This window comes from Hippocampus zosterae, chromosome 21, assembly GCF_025434085.1.
Source record: "Hippocampus zosterae strain Florida chromosome 21, ASM2543408v3, whole genome shotgun sequence".
NCBI classification, from domain to species: Eukaryota; Metazoa; Chordata; class Actinopteri; order Syngnathiformes; family Syngnathidae; genus Hippocampus; species Hippocampus zosterae.
The window spans coordinates 4,134,863-4,162,113 of record NC_067471.1 but is presented as its reverse complement, the minus strand read 5'-3'; the positions used below and the strand labels follow the sequence as shown (position 1 = coordinate 4,162,113).

At 43.7% G+C, this 27,251-nt stretch overlaps 2 protein-coding genes across 6 annotated transcripts in view; one reads left to right on the top strand and one right to left on the bottom strand.

The window, feature by feature from the left end:
* Positions 1–27,251, bottom strand: part of LOC127594128 (zinc finger protein 420-like) — a 68,647-nt gene that overhangs the window by 5,134 nt on the left and 36,262 nt on the right. For 2 of the 5 annotated variants that reach the window (XM_052056108.1, XM_052056107.1), the window contains 4 exons: positions 3,273–3,492; positions 2,002–2,146; positions 1,620–1,766; positions 355–1,414 (listed from right to left, as the gene is read on the bottom strand). In XM_052056108.1, the coding sequence (XP_051912068.1) occupies positions 355–388 (34 nt within the window). In that variant the 5' untranslated portion in view covers positions 389–1,414; positions 1,620–1,766; positions 2,002–2,146; positions 3,273–3,492. Of the gene's footprint in view, positions 1–354; positions 1,415–1,619; positions 1,767–2,001; positions 2,147–3,272; positions 4,112–27,251 lie in introns of those variants that run through there. The other 3 variants (XM_052056109.1, XM_052056111.1, XM_052056110.1) reach the window with 2 other exon arrangements.
* LOC127594165 (amphoterin-induced protein 2-like) lies at positions 11,415–18,875 on the top strand. The gene is made up of 2 exons (XM_052056185.1): positions 11,415–11,810; positions 13,325–18,875. Exon 2 carries the CDS (start codon positions 13,418–13,420, stop codon positions 14,906–14,908), a length of 1,491 nt encoding a protein of 496 aa, XP_051912145.1. The 5' UTR covers positions 11,415–11,810; positions 13,325–13,417; the 3' UTR covers positions 14,909–18,875.

Here is a 27,251-nt window from a genome sequence, read left to right as displayed (position 1 = left end):
CAAAACGTCACACAGTGGTTCTCAAACTGGGTTACGTTATTTGATTACAAAAATGATTGATTCAGTGATTACCTAACATTGGGCATTTTTTTATTCTTGTCTTGACGTACAATGATTGGAAGGATGGACACATTTTGAATGTAATCTTTCTATTGAACAGTTCCTTAATATTTAGGTAGAAACGTTTGTCGAAAGTTTTATAGAGGTGTCACGTTACAATTTGGTGTTCAAATGTTGTAGATTATTTTATACAATTATTTAAAGTCTGTGCACGCATTTTTTGCAGGTGCAAGATGACAACCAAGGCCCCCAAACCCCAGTTTGTATTCGTTCATTCACGACTGGCAAACAAACCTTGGGAAATTGTTGAAAAAAGACCAGACTCCATCTTCTTGACGAAAAGTTGCTGATAGCCACCGTTAGCCAGTTAGCTAGCCACGCGAACACGGCAATGACAAATGTTTCCGTTGACCTCATACCTGGTGTGACTATTCATTAATCCATGCTCAACTATTAAAGCAAAGAACACAAAATGAGAATAACTCCACTTAAAACCTAGTTTTAGACAGTGAAAATCATTGAATGACTCGTTTGTTTGGTATAGTCGGCGTTATCGCTCTTCTTTACTTGATATAAGACTGTTAACACTCGATGATGTTTCTTGCACTACCGCCACCTGCTGGTGATTCCTGGAACTACACGCGAACTCCGAATAATACCAATCCACAAATACACAAAACATACCGGTAATTCAAAATATTTCAACAAAAAAAATTAAACTTAAACAGTGAAATCGATCGTGATGTTGTAAATAACGTGTTTTCACATACTGGTATGATTGAAGAGATGTTGCGCTAGTGGCCAGTGCGTGAATAACAATTCAGTACTTTTTGTGGTAGTCGCAAAGCAAATTACACAAAGCAACAGGCAACAGCCAAACACCGTTCGATTAAAAATTAAATACATAAAAAATAGTAGTAATTGTGAACAAGTTACTTATGTTATGATGTAACAAAACATGTTTGATTTCAGCCATTGAACTTATTGTGTGACCATTGACTGCACCTATCTGACACCGAACCAGATTCTTGATCATGTCGCCCGTACAACAGGTCACTGTGATTTTGCTCATGAGCAGCTCATTGCACTTTGCTATTTGTAAAGTATTTGGTACAACAATTTCAATAACAGCCCAAGACAAACTGGGTTTGTCTTCATCTATGAGGTGATTCGATTCGTTGCAATTTTCATTTTCAGGACTGAACTAGATCCCAAGGTATTGATGGTCCCAAGAGACAGTTTTGGTCTGTTGCAGTCGTATAGCATCCGTCTATAGCTGCGGATGATAAACAGCTGTCATTATAAGGCTGATAAGAAGTCTGTTTGGAAACATCTCGCTGGCAGGATGAGGGATCTTGAGGTAAAAGAAAAAGAAGATATTACATTAAACATAGAACTTCATGAGTGCCTGATCAAAACATACACATATAGTCCAGCAGTCCTGGTTGATGAAGCAATTATACGATACACATTTCTTTTTAGCGGCTTAAATCATTCAACGTGAGAACGTGAAATCAGTAGAACCTCCAAAAAACTCAAATGGAGCGCTAAACACCCACCAATCTGGAGTTTCTGCAAAGTCTGCGAGCGCTCCACAGCCTTTCTGACTTTGTTGTCGAACATCAGACATCGCCACATGACAAGGAGAGCCAAACACAGCTGGAGGGCAAACGTCAACACGCCCAGCGTGATGATAACACTATTTTCTGTCCGGAGGAGGGGGGGGGGGGCAGAAAAGAAAAATTGTTATGTATACTGTTTTTCTGTGTTCTATGTGTGGAGGTATTTTAGTTAAAATGCCAAGGCTTTTGTAATACTTGATCTCATCGTTTCATTGGATCATAATGCGTTTTCCCAATTTTTAGTGCATGATCAAAACAAACAGCGAAATCAAATCCATGAATGCGCTGTGCGCATAATGAAGATATAATGAAGACTAACCATATGATGACATTTGCGGCGGCGACTCCCAGCGGGAGACGAGGAGGCTCGAGAAGCCCCGAGTGGAGTTCTGGTTCTGGATGAGCTCCATTTGTCAGGCTTGTCACAGAGCACCAGCGAGAGTGGCAGATGGAACGCTGAAGACCTTTAGAAGTCGCCGTTTCTGTCCAATGAAAGGCATATAAATGACACAGCGACAGTTTAAAAGATGACATGATTGATGATGAATGATTGGTGTTCTTATAACATCCCAAGAATCGCATTTAGACTAACAGGATAATTCAGTGAGGATGTGATGAGATCAAACCAAGGCAATCAACCTTTGTTCATCCAATCAAATAAAGAAGCCCGAATGAAAAGGCTTGAGGGGGGATTTATTGTGAGGGAATTCTTTTGTTGAGCTTTTTTTTTTTTTAAGTTTTATTTGCTCATCTAAGCACCATATTTTCCAGAGTATAAATCGCACCAGCCATAAAATGCATAATAAATAATAAGAAAAAAAAACACATAATTTTTTTGGGTGGGAAATGTATTTGATAAAATCCAATACCAAGAACAGACATGTCAACTTGAAAGGTAATTTAAAATTTAAATAAAATCGAGAACAACAGGCTGAATAAGAATAACAATGTGCCAAAGTGTCGTAACGTTGATTTATCAACAAAGGTCTGGGGCGCCCTCTTGTGGCTAAATGTGAAAATAACACGTGAAATGATATACAGTACTAATTTCACACATAAATCGCTCCACAGTATAAATCACACCCCCAGCCAAACTATGAAAAAAATGCGACTGATAGTTCGTAAAATACGGTAATCATAAAAAAGAAAAATCAATGTATGACAGTCAAGAATTTTTGATGAATTTTAACCTAATTTCTTAATGATTCACAATTGAACGAGACAGAAACCTCACAAACCTTTAATAAGCGGCTTAATTATGAAAATATATGATGACAGTGACTTACAGCTATTTGAACGCACACTTTTAAAGTGAGCTGGTCAAACTCCAATGCCCTTTGGCACCTTTTAAGAGATAAAACAGGACACGGGCAAGGTTCACATGAAATCACAGATACGAAGTGACAAGTACATGATTGCCTTAAAGCAAATGAAGTTAAATCGGTGCTGTTCTGACGAGACAACGAAGAGAATTATTTTAACACCTGTAGACACACACACACACACACACGCGCGCGCGCGCGCACGCTTATGGTCTACTTTCTTCACATGCGTTACCAATGGCAAAACAAATTCCCCAATTTTACTAACCTTGCAAAAGATGGAAAAAGTTGCAGTCCAAGCGTCCGTAGTTTGGAGTTTAACCCCAGCAGAGAAACCACTCAAATCCCCCGCTCATTAAAAGCCCCCGGGAAGTTTGTTTTCCTGCTCACTCCTCATGAGGTCCCTTCTTTTCTTCTTCTACGGGAGGGGGACAGCTGCTCCCTCACATTCATTGCACGCATTCAGTCGCAAACTCAGGTCACACTGACTTGAAACAAATTAGAAACAAAAACAAAAAAAGAGGTCATCCGAGAGGAAGGTACACTTCGTGACAATGAGTAAACTATCCAGAGGACCTTGTGCAGTTTGCCTCAGGATTGGGCGTATACGATGAATAACAAGCGAGCGTCATTACGCTTTGCAAACACAGGAGCGCAAACCACGCTTGTCACTTTGCCCCGAGTGACACTTTTAACGCATTGGTGAATTATTTTAGCTTTCGAGTCGGCTGTTGTCAAAAGCACGACATTTTAGTGGAGTATTTTTTTTTTTAAATTCTAGTGGGGAGTTTGACACCTGTGCTCAAAATGTACGTGGACCCCCAAGGTTGGGGAAAGTACCCCAAGTCACCAATCCTGTAATATGCTGTGATGACCAGCAGAGAGCGATAGAGCGCTTCGCTCCCAAAGTCCAATCAAGAAGCACACATTCATTTTTTTTCTTCAATAAGTACAACGCCTTTTCTTTTTTAACTGAATACACAATACCACAGGTAGATCAGATTTGGCCAGATCTGGCCCGCCACATCATTTTATGTGGCCCGCAAAATCAGCTCAAACACGTCAACTTCCATGATCCTTCCTAAAATATCGACCAACATGTTAAATTCTCATGTCATAAATATGGTACTGATTATAAGACGACCCTCTCTTTTTCAAGACTCAAGTTTGAGAAAAGACTTTATACACACCAAATACATTTTTATACAGAAAAAAATACAGTACATCTGAAACATCTATCTTGGACCCACTTTTCTCCAGATTGTCGCTATGTTTTTCTGTTTTCGCTTCTATTATTTTCTTCTCTTTTCTTTCTTACCGCTAGTTTTTATTTTTCTTCTTCGTGCTACCGCTATTTTTATTTTTATTCTTCGTGACAGGGGTTCACTTTAGCCTGGGGAGTGAAGTTAAGCATTCGCTTCAATGATATCTGGCGCCATCTAGCGTCACCCATGGGTATAATGCCAAGACCCCGAATATAAGACGAGATCTTATTTCAATGCAAAAAACACCATCTTATATTCGGGCTAATACGGTATTCAAAGCATTTACCAAACCCCCCATGATTATAACTTAATCAGAATCAGAATCATCTTTATTGGCCAAGTATGTAGAACACACAAGGAATTTGTCTCCGGTATAACACGCTGCACTAGTATCATCGTAAACAACAAAATCATTGAACCATTTTAGAGTATACCAGTAGTTTTGTAGTACCATTTTGTGGTGCAAGAAGAGTGACTATGTCAGTGACTGTTTAAGGAGTTAATGACTAGAGGGAAGAAGCTGTTTAAGTGACTACTGGATTTGGTGCGCATGGATCTGTAGCGTCTGCCTGAGGGGAGTGGCTGAAAAAGGTGGTGGGCAGAGTGCGGGGGATCCAGGAGGATTTTCCGTGCCCTTGTCTTGATTCTTGCAGTGTGCAAGTCCTCAAGAGTGGGTAGGGCGGTGCCAACGATTTTTTCTGCCGTCCTAACTGTCCGTTGAAGTCGGATTTTGTCCTTTTTTGTGGCGGCCCCAAACCAAACCGTGATGGAAGAACACAGGATTGATTCGATGACTGCCGTGTAGAACTGTCGTAGCACCTCCTCTGGCAGGCCATGCTTCCTCAGCAGCCTCAGGAAGTACATCCGCTGCCGGGCCCTTTTCAGGATGGAGATGGTGTTGACTTCCCACTTCATGTCCTGGGAGACTGTGATTCCCAGGAACTTGAAGGTCTCGACGGTTGACACAGGGCAGTTGGATAGTGTGAGGGGCAACTGAGGAGAAGAATGTTTCCTGAAGTCCACGATCATCTCTACAGTCTTGAGCGTGTTCAGCCCGAGGTTGTGTCGGCCGCACCAGAGCTCCAGCTGCTCCACTTGTTGGCGGTACGCAGACTCGTCGCCGTCTTTGATGAGACCGATGACCGTGGTGTCGTCTGCAAACTTTATGAGTTTGACAGCTGGATCTGTTGAGGTGCAATCGTTTGTGTGGAGAGAGAAGAGCACTGGCGAGAGGACACATCCCTGTGGGGCTCCAGTGCTGGTGGTGCGTATTGATGATGTTGTTGCTCCCAGTCTCACCTGTTGTGTCCGTCCCGTCAGGAAGCTGAGGATCCACTGGCAGATCGTAGGGGACACACCGAGGTGGAGTAGTTTGGGGGTGAGGAGTTCCGGGATGATGGTGTTGAACGCAGAGCTGAAATCCACAAACAGAATCCTTGCGTAGGTCCCTGTGCTGTCGAGGTGCTTGAGGATGTAGTGCAGACCTATGTTTACTGCGTCTTCCACAGACCTGTTTGCCCGGTAGGCAAACTGGAGAGGGTCCAGCAGGGGTCCAGTGACGTTCTTTAGGTGGTTCAGCACAAGGCGTTCAAAGGACTTCATGACCACAGACGTCAGGGCGACAGGCCTATAGTCGTTCAGTTCCGATGTTGCCGATTTCTTGGGAACAGGGATGATGGTAGACTGTTTGAAGCAGGATGGTACCTCACACAGCTCCAGGGATCTGTTGAAGATTTGTGTGAAGACCGGAGCCAGCTGGTCAGCGCAGACTTTCAGGCAGGAGGGGGACACTTTGTCGGGCCCTGGAGCTTTCTTGATATTTTGCTGCTTGAAGAGCCGTCTCACGTCTTGTTCGTGGATCTGTAGTGGAGAAAAAGAGGGTGGGGGGGGGGGGGTAGTTAGAGTGGTTTCTGGTAGAGGTGGGTGTGTGTGGGAAATGGGGGTGTCCTTTTCAAATCGGCAGAAAAACATGTTTAGTTAATTAGCAAGAACCTTGTTGTTCACTGTTTGGGGGGATGGCATTCTATAGTTAGTGATTGCTTTCAGGCCATTCCATACAGATGCAGAGTCGTTAGCAGAGAACTTTTTTTTCAGCCTCTCTGCATAGCTTCTCTTTGCGATGTTAATTTCCTTTGTCAATTGGTTTCGGGCATGTTTGTACAGTGCCCGATCTCCACTTCTAAATGCGGCCTCTTTCTCTTTCCCGAGTTGCCTGAGTTTGGGAGTAAACCATGGCTTGTTATTGCTGAAGGAGCGGAAGGACTTCGTTGGTACACACATGTCCTCACAGAAACTGATGTATGATGTTACAGTGTCTGTGTATTCATCCAGTGTGCCCGTTGAAGTTTCAAAGACGCCCCAATCAGTGCAGTCTAAGCATCCTTGTAGAGCTAGCTTTGCTTCATCTGTCCATTTTTTCACAGTCTTAACAACCGGTTTAACACATTTGAGTTTCTGTCTGTATGTAGGTATTAAGTGGAGTAAATTGTGGTCAGAAAGACCCAATGCTGCACGGGCGACCGATCGGTATGCATTTTTGATTGTTGTATAGCAGTGATCTAGAATGTTGCCTTCTCTGGTGAAACAATAGTTGAGTCAAAAGTTATGCGTGACCTTTTATATGGTTTTAGTCATAACGGCCCTCCAAATGAAATGGTAACTAAAATGTGGTCCGGGCCATGAATGAGTTTGACACTCCTGCACTATTCTGTATTTAGTTATTGCCAACTTTTCATCACGCTTGACACAAAAGGGTTTTTAGAAGCTGTTGCGTCACAATAACGACATACTATACATAAAATATGCTATGAAAATGAAGCGCATCAACACAAGTTTGATCTTCCTTGTGCTCGAAGTGTCACCCTGACCATCAACGGTGCTTGCGTTCGACATCGCTAACGCCGGCCACACGTTCATCCAAAATCTTTTCACCCAGACTAAAGTCATGTGTGTAAATATCGGGAGCACAGACGTGTCCTCCAGCGAGGATTACTCTTACACATGGTGTGCCGGCCTTCATGCAAATTCCATTTTGATTATTAAAAGGCAGAGGACAGAGGAGGCAAACTGTTTTTGTTTCCCATTAAGGCGACCCCTTCTCCCACTAAGAGGATTATGCCTGACACACGCTCGGGATTTACATAAGGCTGTCAGGGGACATGGGAGGGGGTGGGGGGGGGGATAATATCTGACATTTCTGCAATATCCTACATTTTGGCAGATTGAGGAATCAAATTGGATGTGAGGTGTGGCGGAGCAAAGTTGCAACCGAGGGCGGCCGGAGACGGAGAATTATCCTTCACTTTTCTCCTGCTGTGTGAACAATGTGACCCGTAGAACTCCAAATCCCGCCGCCATCGATTTTAGAGCCCGTCGTGTAATTATGCGGCGTTAAATTAGCAGTCACGGCATAATTAGCATCCTTCAATTTAATATCTCAAGGGCAACCGCGATAATTGATGCGCGGTTGGACACCAGACAACAATTCCGCTGTTTATGCTCAACAGCATTTTTTTTTTTTTTTACACCGAGCGCCACCTAAAAAAAAAACATATTTTGGAACGAATGCGTACAGAATCACTTCCGAGTTGTGTGATTCATCAAATCAAACACACGAGCTTTGGTTCGAGCCACTCGACAAGGCGCAAAGCCGACCTGCGCATCTAAAATACGCAAAGTTAACCTTTTGAGGGACGGCGGTTACGACAGTGGGACAGCTTATCGTGTTGTCGGGTTACAGGCTGCATGAAAGGGTTCATCTCATTAGCCGGAACATTTTTGCGGTCAGTTTCCGCCATCACCACAGAGACCCCCATTCTCTTACGAAACACATGCATACGAGGCGACGGGGGTTTCTTACTCCTCGAATCTGCGCGCATCGGAAAAGCTTCTTAAATGTCAACGCGGTAGATAACAAGCGCTTGTAAGCGGCCTTATACGTTATGAGACAGCGAGGTGTTACATCCTGGATCGGGTCTCTAAATGCCACAAATGAGAAATTGCTTTTTTTTTTTTTATCTTGAATCGCCTGTTTATGCATTGCAAGATTTGTCAGTGGGGATTTTTATTTTTTTCTCCGAGAATAAATTACTTTCTAACTTTCACAATGCATTCAGGGTGAATTGGCACATGCGCGATTAACCCAAGATGAAAGGTTATTCAGTCTAAAGGACAAAAAATAATAATTGCATCTTAGTCCAAACGATAGGAAAGTGGCACAACCGGAGTAAAACATTGTTATCTATGTGCAGCGGCCGGGCATCGACGATTATTTTGTCAGGTTCAATTCGTTTCAATTCTTATGCACACACACATCGAGGTGCAGTGGAGTGCCGGGGAAGATGGAAATCACATTTCCTGAGGATGCAGCTCGCTACTCAAGTGTACCCTGACTGTGACCCGGGCAGCTCTAGCGAAATTACTGTTTTGTCATGGCTATTCCGATTAAACAGTACAGTGTTTATATTTTGTATGGATGGCTCCGGAAAAAAAAAAAAAAACAATTACGAGGCCAAAAAATGAGACCACAATAACTCATTTCAAGACTTTTGACCATCTTGTGACCTTGAACAATTGGACCTCAATCTTTCAGGCTTCTGCTTGAAAGGGGAAAAAAAATCAACAACAGAAAAAAAAACCTGTCCATTGTAGTTGCCGCTGACCCTGAAAGGGTGAAAAAAAAATTGTGAGAGAGAGAGAGAGAGAGAGTCAAGTCAAGTCAACAGTATTTATAAAGCACTTTCAAACAGCCATCGCTGCATACAAAGTGCTGTTCATGGAGCGATTTAACATGCACAATAAACAGTAAGACAAATCCGTAATAAAGGCGGTAGAAAGCACCAAACAGTAAAATCAAGAACAAATCAAAGTCATGCTGAGTCGAACGCCAAAGAATACAAGTGAGTTTTGAGGAGGGCTTTAAAGACTTTAAAGTGCTTTAGAGAGAGCACAGAAAGCAGCACGCCTCTATTCTCCAAGGCTGAGCTGCCTTTTGCAGAAGTTAATGAATCAAGGCAAAAAAAAAAAAAAAAACCCCAACATAAAAACAAAAACAAAAAACCACAACTGATTAGCATGCAAGAGGCAGAGACTTTGTGCTGTGCGACGCAAATGCAAAGCTGATTCAAAACACAAAAGCACCGCTTATGTTTCGCCAAGAACACCACAAGCGCACTGACTTGCACTCCACGTTGACGACGCCCAACGCACGCTCTTAAAGTCTCAGCGATCCGGGAAGAACGGTTCCGTCGGGGAAAGATGGACAACAGTTGGCATGATCCCCAACGGCCTTCCCCGTTGATGGCCGGCGCCATGGAAACATATAGCGATTTGTCTGTCAACGGGTGGAAAGCTCCTAATTACCAGCGCATTGTGATTAGACTCAAGTCAGTAATAAAGCATCGACCTCATTCTCACATCCCGTTCAGCTCATGAAAACGGACTCGTCTTTCTGCAAGGACACAGTGGGGGGGGGGGGGGGTGGACTAAGGAGGAGAAAAGCAGACAGTTAGCCAGGCTTCTAACTGTGATGAATTGTACAAATGCAAATGCAGTTGATGAAAGCTGCCATCTGCTATTTGGCACAAACAAAGGATATATCCAGCTCCCGAATCGACCTGGAATGAATTCACAAAACTCACGTGAAAATACAAACACTTTATTTTTCTTAAAAACAAAACAAAACCAAAAAAAAATGTTCAGTTACACTTGGCCCTATAGACATTGGTTGTGTAACCTATAGAGTAAATAACGAGGCTTCGGCGGCGCAGCAGGAGGAAACGGGGGAGGGGGCGATGTGGTGGGTGAGGGGGAGGCATCTTCAAGGGCCGAAGTGTTTAATTGTGATGATGGTATCTTAAATGGGGCAAATCCTCCCTGAAAAGACATCATCAAGTGTGTCAGGCGGTTTCCTAGCACGCGGCTCGAGGGGGGGAGGGGGGTGTATTGCGAGGCGGGGCCGCTAATCACTCGGCTTCATCGATGCAGGGTTGCTTCGCTTTGACTTGTTGGAACAATGGCATCAGTCACTGTCGCCGGATGGAGGGTCTCGGATCCATACACTTACGTTGGAATCGTTAGTTGGATTTTTTTTGATGGGCGTGTTGCAGCTACGTCCCCCAAATACTTGGTCAGAGTAAAACATGTAGCAGCCACGTTGAACTTTTCCCAAAACATTATAGTATTTGTGTATGTATGTATGAATGTATTAACATTATACAATATTTTTTTGTTTTGCGTTGGTTTGTGGTCAAAGCAAACACGGTGAAGCGGCATTTCGCCGTTGTGCTGCAATGGAAATGAAATACTAATCCCATTCCTTTGGCCCTCCTGGGACCTGTGCGTCCAGGTGTGTGGACATGACGTCTTTGGCTTTCAAGACTATAATGTTAAATTTTGGACTATAAAGGCCTGGCGTCCACTTACGAGGACGTTTCATCAAGTAAAAAAACAATTCTTTGTTTTCTTTCTCAAATAATATGACAATTTAATTGAGGTTCTAATTTAGGGAAGCACGGTGAAGTGACTTCTACTGTTGCTATTCTAGATATTGCTATGCAAAGCATTTCAGAATTTTAACTCATTCGGGGTCCAAGGTTTCAACCTTTTTAACACTTCACAGTACTCAATACTGCCTTTTAGTACATTTAGTACTACTTTTATCTCTCGACGGCTGCCGTGTTCTAAACTTGTGATTTTCAAAGTGTGGTGCTCAACTAGTTTTGAAAAGAATGCCTCCGTACAATTAACTTTGAAATCTTTATCTCATTCACTCCCAAAGACGTTTTTAAACGTCTTTTCAGACTTGGTCCAGAATTGGCTGGTACTGAATTAGATTTATGGACGATTTGTTTTGAAATATTAAGGCACAAATTTATTGAACTTTTTGTGTGAAGCACATTTTGATCGAACAATGAAATCCCCCTATTCTTGCACCCTGAAACCTGATGACACGATAAGCCGTCCACTGTCGTGGCCGCTGACCCTGAAAGTGTTCATTATTTTTTTTTCAAGCATAAAACCGTGACACACGACTATACTATACGCAATACATGGTGTAAAAAGTTAAAGAACCACTCTCAAAAACAACTCGAGGATGTCCTTGTGTCATTCCGAAGTCTGGCAGCGTTGTGCAGCTTTAGCCCCCACCCGCCCCTCTCGCGCGCGTGCAATGTTGTCATGCGGTGGCTTCCGTCTTCCCGGCGCCCTCTGTTCCCTCCCACTGGCGTCACGCAACTCGACCTGCAGGTGAACAGTTCATTCGCAGCGTCCCTCTCCTCCCCATCGCTCCTCAAGAAGGCGCACACACACACACGCCAGCCAGCCGGGCGGGCGGCTGTCTGCTTCCGAGGGGGGGGGTCGCACAATGGTGCGCCGCACAGCCCAAGCGAGCCGAGTTGCGCTTTGAGACCCGACCCGCCAAGGAGGATTGCGCGTGGTCCGAGCTTGGGGGGTGGGGGGGTGGGCGCGAGCGTGGATGCAGAAGCTAACGTGGACAAGAGGTGACGACTGTTTGAACAGGCGGCAGCTGCTTGGGCGTCAAGGTGAGCGGGCGGCGTGTTTGCTCTTTGCTCTTTATTTCCATTCAAAACCCGACGATGCAATTTGGATGTTGAGTTAAAGAGTATTCATTTTCCTTATCTCGTACTTGCCTTTCGAACGTGTTTTGTCAAGCATTTTCAAAACAATTCGAGCACCAGTTTTAAAATGAGACCCCCTCATATTTCCGAGCCATTAAATCGATGAAAATGATGCCTTGCCAAAGATAGCGACATCATTCTATTTGAATTTTGACTTTTTTCACCTCTCATGTGGGTGTAGCTGCGAATCCGAACAAGTACAAGTCATTCCGAATGTGTTGTACAACGCGTGTTAACTTTAAGTATTCCAAATACACACGTTAATGCCCCCCTCCCTATCCTCCCCCTCGTAATCCGTTTGATAATACCGCACTGAATGAAATAAACACAATTCACTTTCATTTCCAAAGTGTACCTGAATGCGGCCCCGTGGCGTGACTGCCAGTGTAAACATGAGTGGCTGCTGCGATGAACAGCCATGACAGCATTGGCTATAATAGGCAAGGCAAGGCTTTTATTTACAAGAGCACATTTCATACACAAGGCAACTCAATGTGCTTCACTCAAGCAAAGGCAGGAGAATTTACAAACAAAACAGCAAAACACATTTAAAAACAAAGCCGAGAAAGCAAAAAGTAGCTTAACAAAATCCTGAATAGAGCAGAGATTGGCGATGTTTAACACAGTTTAGAAAAATACTTCAACACATTTAAAAGTAAAGTAAAGAGAAGATTTGCTTTGGAAAATCACTCAAAAACCGCATGGTGGAACTGATTTAAAAATACTTCCGGTCAAAACCTGAGCAGCAGTGTTTTGAATGAGCTGCGGCTGTTTGATGCTCCTTTGAGAGAGTCCAGTCAGAAGACGTCTAGAACAGGGGTGTCAAACTCATTTTTGTCGCGGGCCACATTATAATTGCCGTTTCCTTTGGAGGGCTGTTTAAGTTACTGTCATGAAGGGTTTGGTTCCAAGAAAATGCTTACAATATCCTTCTTATTTATTGCAGATGAGAATTCTAAATGTTGTTACAGATTATAACTAGCATTGTGGTAGTTGACATGTTTGATTTGCTTTTGCGGGCCACATAAAATGAGGTGGCGGGCCACATCTGGCCCCCGGCCCTCGAGTTTGACACCTGTGGTCTAGAAGTCGATAAGAAATAAAAGCAGTGTTTCCAGGTCTTCTTGGAGCATGCAAGATTTGATTTGATTTGACTTATCGGCATTGCAATATTTCAGATTGGGATTTTTGCTTTCGAAAGAAGGCAATCCTCTTTTTTGAATTGCCGAAAACAATAACCTCTGGTTTAATTAGTCAGAAATACTTCTTTAGGATAAAACTGTTCAACCCTAGTATTAAATATGTATTTAGAAGATACCATTTGTGCACATGTTGCCACGTGACCACTGAACGATCACATGATGAATACAGCTAAAAATCAAAATAATGACCTCCAAATTTGTGTGATTCTTCCACAGCTCTCCTTCCAGCATCGCATGCTCCCAAAGCTGACATGTGTAAGCCAAGCCAGACGGCAAGCTGAGACTCAGCCCCGAGGGTAGAAAGCAAGGATGCGTCCCATCGCGTCGCATCTCTCGAGCCAGAGTAGCGTTAACCCCGCGGCCGCAGCCCTGCTCCTCTCCCTATGTCTCTGCTCCCTTCCCCGAGCCCTCACATGCCCGCCCGGCTGCATTTGCGCCAGCGATATCATTTCTTGCAGTGGCTGCAATCTGTCCGCGCCGCCCCCCGACCTCCCGGGCTACGCCACGCGCTTAGACCTGAGCCACAATTCCCTGACCGCGCTGCCCGCCGATTGGATAACGCGGCCGTTCGAGCGGCTCGCCGCTCTACTCCTCGGCCGCAATAGCATCGTCCAAATTGAGGCCGACGCCTTCGCGGCGGCGCCTCGTCTCCTCCACTTGGACCTCTCATCCAACAAACTATCAGCGCTCAATTCGTCGATCTTTACCGGCCTCACGGAGCTAAGAGAGCTGCTGCTGTTTGGCAACCAGATTGGCCAAATCAATCCCGACTCCTTCCGTGGTCTCCGCAGCCTCGTGAAACTTTACCTGTCTGAGAACAGGCTCACATCGCTCCCTCCAAGTCTTTGGGATGGAGGAGGGCCCCTCAACCTGACTTTTCTTGACGTGTCATCCAACGGGATCGCCAGTGTGCATGTTCACACGCTGCTTTCGCTGAGCCGACGCGCTGGAATTTATTTGCAGGGAAACCCTCTCACGTGTGACTGCGCTTTACTGGCTCTGCTCGAGTACTGGACTTGGAAGCAGTACCGTCCCCTGTTGGACTTTAAAGATGACTACCCGTGTAGGGACAGCGTTGGTCCGAAGCCGAATTGCAGCCTGGACGATGAGGTGTCCGCCGAGGCCGGAAGCTACCAAGTGGATCCGGGGAAATGGTTGTGGTTGACGTGTCCCGGTTTTGCCTCGCCGCTAAAGGATCCAGATGTGTTCTGGGTGACCCCCGCGACAGTCCTGAATCTATCGGCACACGATCCAAGCGCTCACCAAGCAATCCTCCCGAATGGCACCCTGGAGATAAGAGGAGCCTTGTTGGAGGATTCAGGGGCGTACGTGTGCGTGGCGCCCCGCGGGCGCCGGTACGACCCCGATGCGTCTCCCATAGTCAACGTGGTTGTGGGAAACGTGAGCTCCGTCGCCACCGGCGGCTTGGCCCATCGTGGCGGAGGCGAGCATTTCAACACGGCTTTCACCACCCTGGCTTCCTGCGTGGTCAGCATCATACTGGTGCTCCTCTACCTCTACTTGACGCCGTGCCGGTGCCGGGAAAACAGGGGCGGCGTCTCGGGAGGGTGCGGAGGACGAGCGATCGTCCTCTGTTCGGACCCCAGGGAAGTCGAGTCGGGCCAGCGGCGGTCCAATGGGAAAAGGGTCGCGTTCTTGGAGCCCCAAGTGGAGGACTGTGATAGCACCGGTGCCAAATCACCGGTGATCAACACGGGTCATGCCACCACTGAGGGAATTCTTAAAAACGGGAGCAGAACAGTGGGACAGACCCTTACGGACGCAGCCCTCGTGGCATAACAAAACATTATTGTCATTCCATCTCGGATGAAAATATACACCGGTGAGAAAACATGAGGGACGGTCGGCTTTTGGGTGAAATTTCAGGGTGGGTCTGAAATATGCAAACCTTTTTCAAACTCGATTAATCCCATCGATTAATGACTTGATTAATCCCATCGATTAATCGAGTCATTCTATACACTGTACAGTGATATTGAGAAGCAGAGGTAGCATTGCTGTCCACTTGTCTTGAAGTGTGTGCTTTCTGTTCGCGTGTGGCTTTAAAAGTTCCCGAGCCTGAAGTGGTGAGTGACGTGGGTGTCGGCCAATGTGCTTGTCGTGTTTTGAGCTCAGGCTAACAGTTAGCCTGGTCGTTCGTTGTCGCTTGTCTGTGAATCTGCTTATGATGTGAAAAAGTCCACCACCGGCTGTGTTTATGCTTGCCCACTGGTGGAGGCATTAAAATATGTTCGCGAGGGCGTGTTTGTTCCTTCTGGCATCTCATCAAATTATTCATGTTCACCTTTTATACATTCGAGCATTTTAGGTTCATCCTGAAATATCACCCAAAAGTACTTTTTTGAAGAGTGTATATTTATATGGAGACTCCATCTGGAAATGTTACAGAAACCACAGCAGAGATCTCAAAGATGATCGCGACGCAGGCGACGGAACAGTCACACGAGTCGATAAAGGCGCCGCCCCAGTGAATCTCATTGTCAGGTCTGACTTTTACTAATTAAGACGTGTCGCGCTGTGCAAACGCACAATGCAGAAACCAATCTGAGCTTGACTTATCACAAACCAAGCCGTGTCTGCTGCGTCTCCAATTTATTTTAAATGGCGAGAGGACTACAGTTGCTATTGTGATGGAATTTTCCGGAGGAGTTAATTCATGCACCTTTATATCTGTACTGTATAGTGTCATTGTTTCGTGAGATGTACCAACCCGAAGCGGTAAGTAAGCGGCATTGTGAGAGGTCTGATTGTTATCAGAACGCACATATTAGCATGCATAATTGTAATACCCTCGTCAACATAACTGTAATCTTATCGAATGCCCGTATTTTTTTTTCAAAAATGGTCTCAAAGTGCATCATCATTAAAAATGACTTCAAATCTACTAAATATTAAACCTAAACTCTAACATCAAGATACAGTGGCGATAAAAAGTTTACACACCCCTGTTCAAATGAAAGTTTTTGATTTTGTTTGTTGCTTTGGTGCAGACACCGACTGCTATTTTGAAATATTCACACCTTATGTCAGGCCCAAGTGCCAAAATCTTGTCTGCGCCAAACCTACATGTTGGGTTTGTGGCCAAAACGTTCCACTTTGGTTTCATCGGACCATATCAAAATCTCCCAAACACATGCAGCAAAATGATCTGATGACGTTATACATGTACAAGCCCCCCCGCCCCCCAAATAGTGTTTTATTTTTATTTATTTAAAATGTATTTTTATGAAAACAAAAAAAAAAACCCTATTGGATCAAGGGCTGTGTAGACCTTTTGTATGCACCTTGTGTCTCGGAATGTCACCTCACCATCTGGCGAGATGCTTCAAAAGCGAGAAATTCTATTCAGCCTTTGCTTTTTTAGCTTGAGCGCTGAAGGTCAAAAGTAGGCAGGCGCATGACTGATATATATTTCCACTCTCTGTATATTTCGAATAAAAAGTGCTTTTAAGGCCCTCGTTCATCCATTTTCCGGCTTTATGGACCGAGCAATTCCAAAGTGAAAGTCGCCGTTGGAAGGATTGACCCTTTGCGCTCGAGAAAAGAAAGGCAGTGAGTGAAGTGTCATTCAGGCCATATTGGTGTCACCCAATGAGGAAAAGGTGTGACCTACATTCTCCCTTTGTCTGATATTTTTAGCTCCGTGATGTCGTTTCCAAGGTGCCAAGAAGCTTGTGTTGCTTCTCCATGTGCCCTGTCCACATAATATTCCATCGCTTTAGTGTTTTCTTAGATTGCATAGTCAAGTGGTCTGTCATTCGTGTGTCTTGCACATTTAAAAATGAAAAAAATAAAAAATAAAAAGTTGACTTTTAGAGGCTATGTTGTTTTATTTTTGCCTCCAGGAAGTCATTATTTTAGGCGCCACGTGGAAATAAAGTCCCTTTGGGTGATAAAATGAAAAGTAGGATTACATCAGAAGGATTTAAAAGCATGGCAAATAACCTCTTAGTGAGTCAGCAAATCAAAATCCCCCCCACCCCAAAAAAATCCTCTTACGGCCTTTTCAATTTGCTCGTGAAAAAGTGAAACCTCCAAGCCTATTTTTGCACGCTTTTTTTCTCTCTCAACACTTCAGATGATTGTACAATCATTTCAGTAGCAGTGAGTACATAAGGAGCCTTTTTCCAAAATGTGTGTGATGCTTTCAGAAGTGACGGGAGGGGGAGGCGGGGTATTGGATACTCTCGGTGATGGTTCCCATCGGGACCAGCTTGAAATACCGCTCCCAGGGGCGAGGTGTTTTTCACATCTTGCCATGTTGACTTTTAATGACTCAGTCCCATAATACTCTCTCCATTGTCTATGACACGTTGTCAGTGAAGACTGAATTAACTCCTCCAATTTCAATTTGAACTAATGAACACCTCCCTCGAATAATATTTGTCGCTTGGACGACATTGCAAAAGTGAGATATGTTCATGTCAGGAAGTTATAACTGTGCAGTGGCGCCCTGACTTTTGCTTCGATCTAAACTGATCCGCTAACACAGAATGCACAATGCCACAGACGTGCTAATGAATAGCATTAATAGTCGCCGTGTTACAAATGTTTAAGCAGTAGCTATTTGAACACAACCAGTGCAGTAACACATGGAGACAGGCAATTGAACAACTTTCACAGACATATATTCTTTATCCTCTGGGAAAGTTGATATTACAACTTTGAAAGTTACATTATTGCAGCCCACTGTGACAGTTGTGAAACTCTTCTTTGTGTGTCTCTTTGTTTCCATGATACTGCTTCCTGGTGGGCACGCACATTAGAAAGCGCATGAGTGGATTAATGGCAAGTCAAAAAACATAATTTGACTTTTTTTTTTGAGTTATGACAGGTGCTAAAACCTAAAAAATTCAATTTTACACATTTTAGCAGGTTCGGAACATGAAAGCTCATGATGACCATTCTGCTTAGCTTTAATGAATAACACTTTGATCAATATCCACTCGGACACATTAATCTTCTCAGCGCCGAGTGGAAAATGTAATAATTTCCTGACGGGTCATGAGTCAAACGTTGGAGAAATTGTAATGAAAGTGGGAGCCGTATTGCGAAAATAGCAACGTTAATGTGAACGCGTTCAGTATAATGGCATCATTTGGCAGATTTCCCACTGTTGCCTTCTGATCTTTCATGGTCCACTCACCTTTTTCTTAAAGTCTCCCCAGAAGAGTGTAAAAGGATAATTTACTAGCTTGTCTTTTTCACTACCGGTATGCATGGTGACATGCAAACAGACTGCTTGATAAGAAAAAGCCTTTCTGTGATTCCTGTTAGTATTCTGCACTCGTCAAACCTGCATGGAGTGATTTTTTTCCCCCCCTTCAGCAAGAGCTCACATGCTGGACAAATGAATGAAAGCTTGTCAAACACGCATCAAAAATTAATAGTATGTGATAGAAACCGCTGTTCTCGGCGCAAATCGTGTATGTTCCGCTCTTTGGAGCATGCACGTGAAAACCTGAGTGGAGGTTGAAGCATGAGCAATTTGCACATGTACAACAATGAATAGACTCAATCCTCTCTGAGCCTCCGCTTAGTTCTTGGTACGTTTGATAGTGTCTGGTCCGCACGCCAGAGGCACAGGGCAGGTGCGTAGGCACGGAGGACCTCAGAGTGTTAAGGTGCGGCGAGGCAATTTGAAGATTTGAAAACAAATAATAGGATCTTTCAAAGAACTCTAAAATGTATCGGGAGCCAGTGACGGGACGCAAGAGTAGGAGTGATGTGGTGCCTCTGACGAGTACCAGTCAAGAGGCGAGCAGCAGCATTCTGGATGAACTGCAGACTCTTAATGGAGGATGGGCTGACTCCTAAGTAAAGTGCATTACAGTAGCAGTGGAAGGAAATACTATGGAATCCAAAGGGAGCAGATACATTGAGAACAGCAGAGGCCCCGGAATTGAGACCTGTGGAACACCACACGACAGTGGGGCAGTTCGCGACTGAGAGCAATGAACGCTAAGACAAAAGGTTCTCTCACCTAAATAGGACCTAAACCACTCAAGGGTTTAGGTCAATGCCCACCAGGTGTTGCAAACGAGCCAACAGAATACTGTGATCCACTGTATCAAATGCGGCCGTTAAATCCAATCAAACGAGACACACGGAGTCTCCAGTGACATTTGCCAGGAGAATGTCATTTGAAACTCATAACGGGGCTGACTCTGTGCTATGCACCATCTTGAAACCTGACTGGAAGACCTGCAAGATGTGATATTCATCCAAGAAAACTGCAAAAATAAATCACAACTGTAACTTGAGACCAACTAATAAATGTAGCTGCAAGAAATTGGTATAGATATTTGTTTTCAATATCATTTTGCTCAGTGTGCTACAAATACAAATAATCCTTCCAGCATGAAAAAAAATGCCGGTTTGTGCAAAACAAATGAGCACATTCTGCCTCTTCCATGACAGCGAAGTGAAGTTAGTTTCCGTGCAGATGAGCTGGACACCTGCCGTCTATCACCCGCATAAACCTCATCTAACAACCTTCCGCGCAGCTTCCTTTCCTTCTCAGTCGCTCCCTTGGAAACGCCGAGGCACACCGCTCCGCAGCTCCTGTCGTCTCGTAATTGGAAGGCTTTGGCTAGAGCCCTGGCACGCCGTATAACCCGATATGACAATGCCGTGTCACACATTTGGGAATGCTTTCAATCTCGTTACCGACTTGAAAATGGCACAAAAGGGGATCATTGCCGCTGAGACTGAGGTTCATTAGAATGTGGGCAAAGCAACCCGAGAATCGGCGGCGGTTTATTTGCGGACAGCACGCAGAGGGGGATAAACACAAGCGCATCGTCTGTGAAATTGCCAGCGCAATCTGATTCGGTGAATCCATAAGGATCCCTCGCTACGCTCGATCCATCTTATATGAAATAAACATGTTCCATGGTCCTTTAGGTTTCAGCTGCGACTTGAGCGCTAGTCGGGAATTTTCAGGCTGATCGCTATCGGTTATGAAAGCAGATGAAGGACAAGAAGTCATGTCTTTTCATGTTCCCGGACTGGATTGAGACCAAACAAGTCCATGCTGTGTTGGATGTAATCAGGGCGCCTCAGTAGGGAAACAAACTCACTTATACTGACTTTAAGAGTGTGTTTGTGTGCGTGTGCATGTGCATGTAAGTGTGTGTGTGCAGTAAGTAGGTTACTTAAAAGCAGGGGGCTGAGTGTCAAAACTGAAAAAATGGACAACATTATGTCTCTCTTGAACCGTGTAACACTTTAACATGAAAAAAAGAAAATAAAAATTATATATATATATATATACTGTATATATATATATATATATATATATATATATATAATTCCACTGCATTTTGGGGGGGGGTTTCTAACGAAGGAAGTACCCCAAAAAAAAAATTAAAAAAATACAAACACCATGACCAATGGCACACTTTTCATGAGTGTACTTAGGACCAAGTGTTCATCAAATACAGTTTTCATTCCTAAGGTGTGCACTCCCAGTCATAAATTTGGAGACACTTATCCCTTGAACAGCATGAAAAAGTGTTTCAAAACTTTTTTTTTTTAACTATTGAGTTTTGATTTCATATTATTGGTAGCCGCTGTCACATTATCGACTGGTCTGCCATACTATGGCATCATGACAAATCAACATTCAAACTCTTCTTCTATTCTTATTCTATTATTCTGAACGATGGACACTTTAGAGTCGTTGATTGATCGAAGAAGCAAGCAATAGAAACGGAGCATGATTTTCTTTGTCAAAGCCGACTATTCTGTGCAAATGAGAGTCCCTCATTAAAGGAGCGATTGGACGGCAATGATGAGCTGTTTGAAATGCGGGGAGGCAGCCGTGTGCCTTCGTCGATTCTAAAAATACAGTTTGTGTCTCGGCGACTTTGATCACGGGTGGTGGAATTGCAGATTTTTGGTAGGTGAGGTATAAATAAACATGGTCACTGATTATATGCTGAAGCCAAGCACCTGCGGCAACTGAGATGAAAATGACACATTTACTATACTTTCTGTAGGTGGCTAACTCTTACCCACTCATGTCTATTTTTTTTTTAGGTTTACTTGCCGCTGTTCACACGCGGATAATCACACACTACCGTATTTTCCACACTAAAAGGCGCACTGGATTATGAGGTGCACCTTCAATGAATGGCCAATTTTGTCATTTTGTTCCTATATCGGACGCACCGCATTATAAGACGCAATCTACAATGCATCCACTAGATGGAGCCACGCTCAAGGAAATGCCAACAGAACACTACACAACACTACACTCTGATTTATATAGCACTGATCAGATGTCAAACTTATTTAATAAATTTAATAACCAACAGGAAGTTCTAACATTGACTCGTTAAGTTGAACTCCCTTGCCGCCGCTCTATTTTCGTGTTCAACCGCGAAACCGATCGCCTTCAGTTTGAACTCTGCATTGTCAGAATGTCTCGAGCAAGGAGCCATTTTGGGGTTCACATATTACCGTAAAGACCACACACAAGCCGCATCGGATTTTATTTAAAGCCGCGCTGTGAGCTTTTAATTCATTCAGTACCAGCCAATTCTGGACCAAGTCTGAAAAGACGTTTAAAAATGTCTGTGGGAGTGAATGAGTTAAGAAAATGGAAGGCTTTTAGGTGTGCCTTTTCGTGCGGAAAATACGGTAATGGACAGCGACGGTTGCGTACATATGCGTGATTTTAGAAGTACTCCAAATAAAAATCATGCCACATCTTCTCGCCCCACCCCCCGGCAGCTTTGAAAGTGACAGTTGCAGAACGCTGAGACGTATTTGTAAATTGCTTGCTCAAGTTCTCCTCGAAGCAGCTCTCTGTGACTCTCCTTCTCCCACTCCCCACCACACCAAAAAAAAAAGCCTCTTGGCACATCGCTGAATTTGCTTTTTTTATATAATTTCTCTCAAGTGCAAATAAACAAATGATGACATTTTCTTCCCTGCAGAAACGCGCTCTATCTGTAGCACCGGTGGAAACGTAAGACAGTTATTATAGCAATCGACTGACTTCAAAAGGTAAACTGTGCAGCTCATTTTGGTATAAGAAGGCATGTGGCGGTTGTAGCTCGCAACGCATTCTCGCAAAACCAAAAAGCATTTATGCGTACAGGGCAGCCGAAACTTGGCAAATCACGTCGGGTGTGGGGAAAAGAAGGAAAGAGGGAAAAAAAGCAGGTCTGAGATGAAAGGAAGAATGTAATAACGGCAGTCTGAAGGGAATGTAAAGATGTCGGATTTAAAAGAGGTGTGAAGGAAGACAGAATGAAAGCTAAGCAGGTGTAATTGATGGAATGAAGGCTGCAGGTATAAAGGAAGGAGGCTGTACATACTTTTGTCCCACTGTGTATACACGACACAAAGCGCGTCTCAAGTATGACCGCAGATGATGTAACGTTCCACGTGTTTCAAATCATTGCTGGCTTTGGCGCACAGAGCCGCTGTGGCTACGAGGCATCTTTGTGGTGTACTTAAGCGTGTGTCTGTGGATGTGCGTGTGTATGTGTGTGGACATCAAACGCCGCTGCTTTCACTTCCGTCGTTGACGTTTTGACCCCCGCAGCAATCCCTACCCATTCGAAAAGCTTTCTTCCACCTGCTCTGAGTGAGCGTGCGTAAGATGTTGCCTTGTGGGTATAAATAATGCACGGTGCTCCTTGTTGGTGCGTGGCGCTTTCTTCTTCTTTTTTTTACCCATTGTGATACGAAGTACCACAGCGCTCGTGACAATTTACTTCTTTTGAACGTACATTTTGTGTGGATGAATGTGTTACATGATAACGTAACCTGGTATGGGTAAGTTGAGTCCGCCAAGCCCTGCTGTGAGGGGAGGTCATTGCCATCATACTGTAAGTTGCCTGAATGTTTGTCTTATTTGAGTATTGCTTGGCCTCACTTTGGCACAATCACCAATGCAAATATGAAAATAAAACCCTTAACCTTTAAATATGTAATGTATCTGACAACGTACACATTTAGTTATCTTGGACAGATTTGGGTCCACCTGGTGGCGGCTGTAGCTGAAAATGATTGCTTTGGTTGTGGGAAAAAAAAGAAGTAGAATCTATACATATGTTAGGTGAACTAATAAATATTTGGCATAAAATAATTTTGCTGCCGAGTTGACCAAGGTTATCAGGTATCGAGGAATAGTTCTCAAATTAAAGGCCTTTTTTGTAAGGGTTGAATAGGTGGTGATGTGACGCCCTCGTGTGGACATTGAAGGTACTACTAAGGCTCAAGTCTTTTACTGTTCGACTCACAAACTTGCTTTAACTCAGTCGTGAAGTTGCCACGCAACTGCTTAAAGTGACAGGTGACAAGGCCTATTTTTTTTTAAAACATCACCCACCTTGTACACACTCGCAACTTCCCTCTTTCAGCCTTGACCCAGAGGTCAGTTGCTCAGGTTAGGACGTTCAAATTCTAGGGGAGAGAATATGAACCTACGGATGTTGTTGAAATCAACGCCGAGTTTGAGACTCTTATTTCTCCTCATTAATGACTCATGATTTCCTCTTGTGAAGCTACATTTGAGTTGAATGAGGCGGGACCTGAGAGCCCCACCGATCACATCCTCACTCGTCTTGTTCAGAAGCGTGTCATCTGAAAGCTTGGGAAACAATAGCATTCTTGCTTGGGGGACTTCTCCTGCCCCCCGACCCCCTCTGGACTATTCAGACAAAAGCTGGAGGAGGAAGGAACAAAAAAAAAAACTAAATAAACATTCTTCATAAGACATGGACGCTAAGAACCTTCCAGAGGCCCTCTTCAAATTGCTCAGCGGAAAAGTACAAGGTCCTGGCTGGTGACCAAATCACCCGCTTGCATGGTAGCATCTCGCCCTCCAGAGCGTCAACGCAATTTGTGCAAACAACTCGCGCATGACGCCGCATCTGACAAATGCCCGTTTGTGCGCTTGACAAGGGACGCTCTCATATCGAGGAGTGGCGACGTGCCGGGAAACCTGCAAGATTGATTTCAATCACAGCAAAAACACATTTGCTCAGAAATTCGGTGAAAAAAAAACTAAGTGATGTAATTGTGATGTAATTTTGTGCGAGTAAATACAACAAAATGTATGAGCCCAAAATGTGCACATACTGACTATGAGCTTAGTGTCCAGTAACTACTTTGAGACAATGCCATGGATTTTTTTGTCCAATATTTTAGGACTAATAATTATTTTGGCCTGAGATAAAGAGTCTGAAAATCATTTTGTTTTTTTCTCTATGATCAAACAAGTCGATTTAACAAGGCATCGGATGCCCTCTGAGGTTAATCGGCAAGATGTATACTCTGAGCCTTAATTGTGTTTTTCTAATTCCGTTCATTTTAATTACCGTATTTTCCGCACTACAAGGCGCACATAAAAGCATTCCATTTTCTCAAGAGCTGACAGTGCACCTTATAATCTGATAGGCCTTATGTATGGATCAATATTCCGATTTCTTGGACGTCGGATTTTAAATGTTCTGTAAATCGCTTTGTTACAGCTGCAGCGGTTGCGAAACCTCGATGTAAATAAAGCTGTATTGTATTGTATTCCCTTTAGCATAGCTCCAGCTAGTGGATGCATAACGCAACCACAGCCACTATTGTAGCTTCCATTCTATGCGCCCTATAAATGAAAACAGTGCCTTTGTCTGACTATTATCTCCATCACGTTCATATTCTGCCCATCTAATCACAGAAGGAGAAGGAGACCTGCCAACAAATTCTAACAGCTCACATGACAAGTCAGTCACATGCAGGGAAACTCAGCCGACGACTATTTTTGGGTTGAAATTGGCCGACTTGTTGAGCTAAGATTTCATGGGCGAGGCTCTGTGAAGTCATTATCTAAGAATACATTTTCTATCTGACACCTAAAAAAAGGGGCACTTTTTATGACTATTTATTTATTTCTTGGGGGTGCAAAAAAATGGTAAGATGTGAGCTAGCAAATTCTTATGGACTCACATCTGTCCGAATGATTGCTGGGGTGGTTGGGGGGGGGGGGGGGGGGGGGAAGTAAGAAAAGAAAGTGTATGATGACATTTGGGACACTGTGTGAACACAAGGCAGATTTCAAACAATCGCAAAGCTGGCAACAGTGAGAATCAGTTGGACTCAAGCTGCGTAGTAACTGACAAACAACTTTCTGCCCGACGCCATCTGCACATGTCGTGTGTGTCCGGTAAACCGTGGCGGTGGTCCTTCGAAACCGGATGACCGCTGGGTGCCTGTTTGGGTTGGAGACGGGGCGGGTGGCCGCAGCCGAGTGGCCCCCAGACCCATTAACGCAGAGGAAAAACGGTCCGAAAAACACATTATGTAATAGCTTATGTAAGGGGCTTCAAAAATTAATAGATGAAGCGAAGAAGCGGAAGAATTGGCAAATTATGTCGAGGCCTAGCATGAGGGGCACCCCGGATGGCTTGTGGGGTTCGTCACTGTTTGAGGTACCAAGAAAGGAGTGCGAATGAATTGAATGTTCTGATGGAGCAAAAGGTGACTTGGAAATCTACTATAAGTTATAGTGATTTTTTTTTAATTTTCTGAATTTCTAAAGTCAAGAATAAATTACCGTATTTGTCTTGATTTGGTGACCTTAAAACTAGATAAAAAGTTAGCATGCTGGGATACATTTACTTACTAAAAAAAACATAAACCCAAAAAAAAAAATGGTTTTGGCAGATACTTAAAACCAAATGACTCGGACGCAAAAATAAATATATATATACATCCATACATAAACAAACAAATAAATAAATAAGAAATAAATAAATAGCTAATTAAAAACTGACTTGACTTGAGTGCAAAAAATATATATATACTAATTTTAAAAAAAATCTGTATTGGCAGATACGTACTTAAAACCAAATGACTCTGACTATGACTTACAGATGCAAAAAAAAAAACCAAACAAACTCGGGACAACCTCTCCCCAGTGTTTTTTTTTCAATACCAAGCGTAATGGGTTGATGACTTAACTTAAGCAAGTGGCTTGCACGAGTTGTTTGGCAGTTTTCAGACCAGATGCCCCTCCTGATGCTCTATGGGTGGGCTGTCTAGCCTGACCAGGATTCGAACTAGCGGCGTGACTCACTGAGCCATGCCACCAGTATTTTCAAAGACCGTTACATTAAATTGACTTCAGCTTCAGTGCACAAAAACGGCACCATTTTGAAGGCTATTTTTAGAAGGTCGAGGACCTTTGTGAGCCCAAAAAACAAAAAACACCCATCTGGACAAACAGTCATTTGCCAGAGGTGACAGGTCTTTGTTGGGGTCTGTGATCTTTCCATTTAAAGTGAGACAAACAGATGTCGCAGAGAAGAAAAACACCAATTGCTTGTACGGACGGACGGGCCCTCCTGTGTTGTCAAGTCAATGCAAAAGCAGCAAAACACAGATGTGGTGATGAGGAAGAAAATCACGGGTGACTACGGCACACTGAGATGTTCTGAAATGTCAGAAGACCGGAAAGTGTTTAAGGCCAGAAATGTGATGCGCTCAAGAGATCAATGTCTCATGAGCGATTGCTGTCCCAAGTTATATAATGCCAACTTCTGTTTGACAGGCTTACTCAACTTTGTGTAGAATCACAGGTATGTTCCGAGCTGGAGTTTATGCAAACAGTTTCCGTCGGTATTACGATGATTATGAACGGGGGTCAAGTTCATTTGTGTTTGCACAGAGCGGGCGTGATTGCTGATGTTTCTTGTGAACTGGCGGCCCGTCATTTTTCTTTTCTTTTTTCCAATATGAGAAGTTTAAATCGAGGTGGAGTTACTTTTAATTCAATTTCGATTTGGAATTTGCTAATTTTCTTAAGGCCAATTGTATTATGGTTTGACAGTTTATTTTTTTTTGCATTGTCTATGGCATTGTCACCCATAACCTATTTGACTAACTTGAATGAAATTGACGTGTGAATTAATTAAGATTAATTAATTAATTTGTTAGTTAATTAGTTAATTAATTAATTATGTTGTGGCTGTGTTCAAAATTAACCATGTTGAATGGGAGATAGCAAACACTTGCCACCAATGTGCCTGGTGAATATTAAATCAAATGTTGCTGTTCTAGGATGCTTTCCCTGACATTTTTATTGTATTCTAGCGGAAGCCTGAAGATTGTG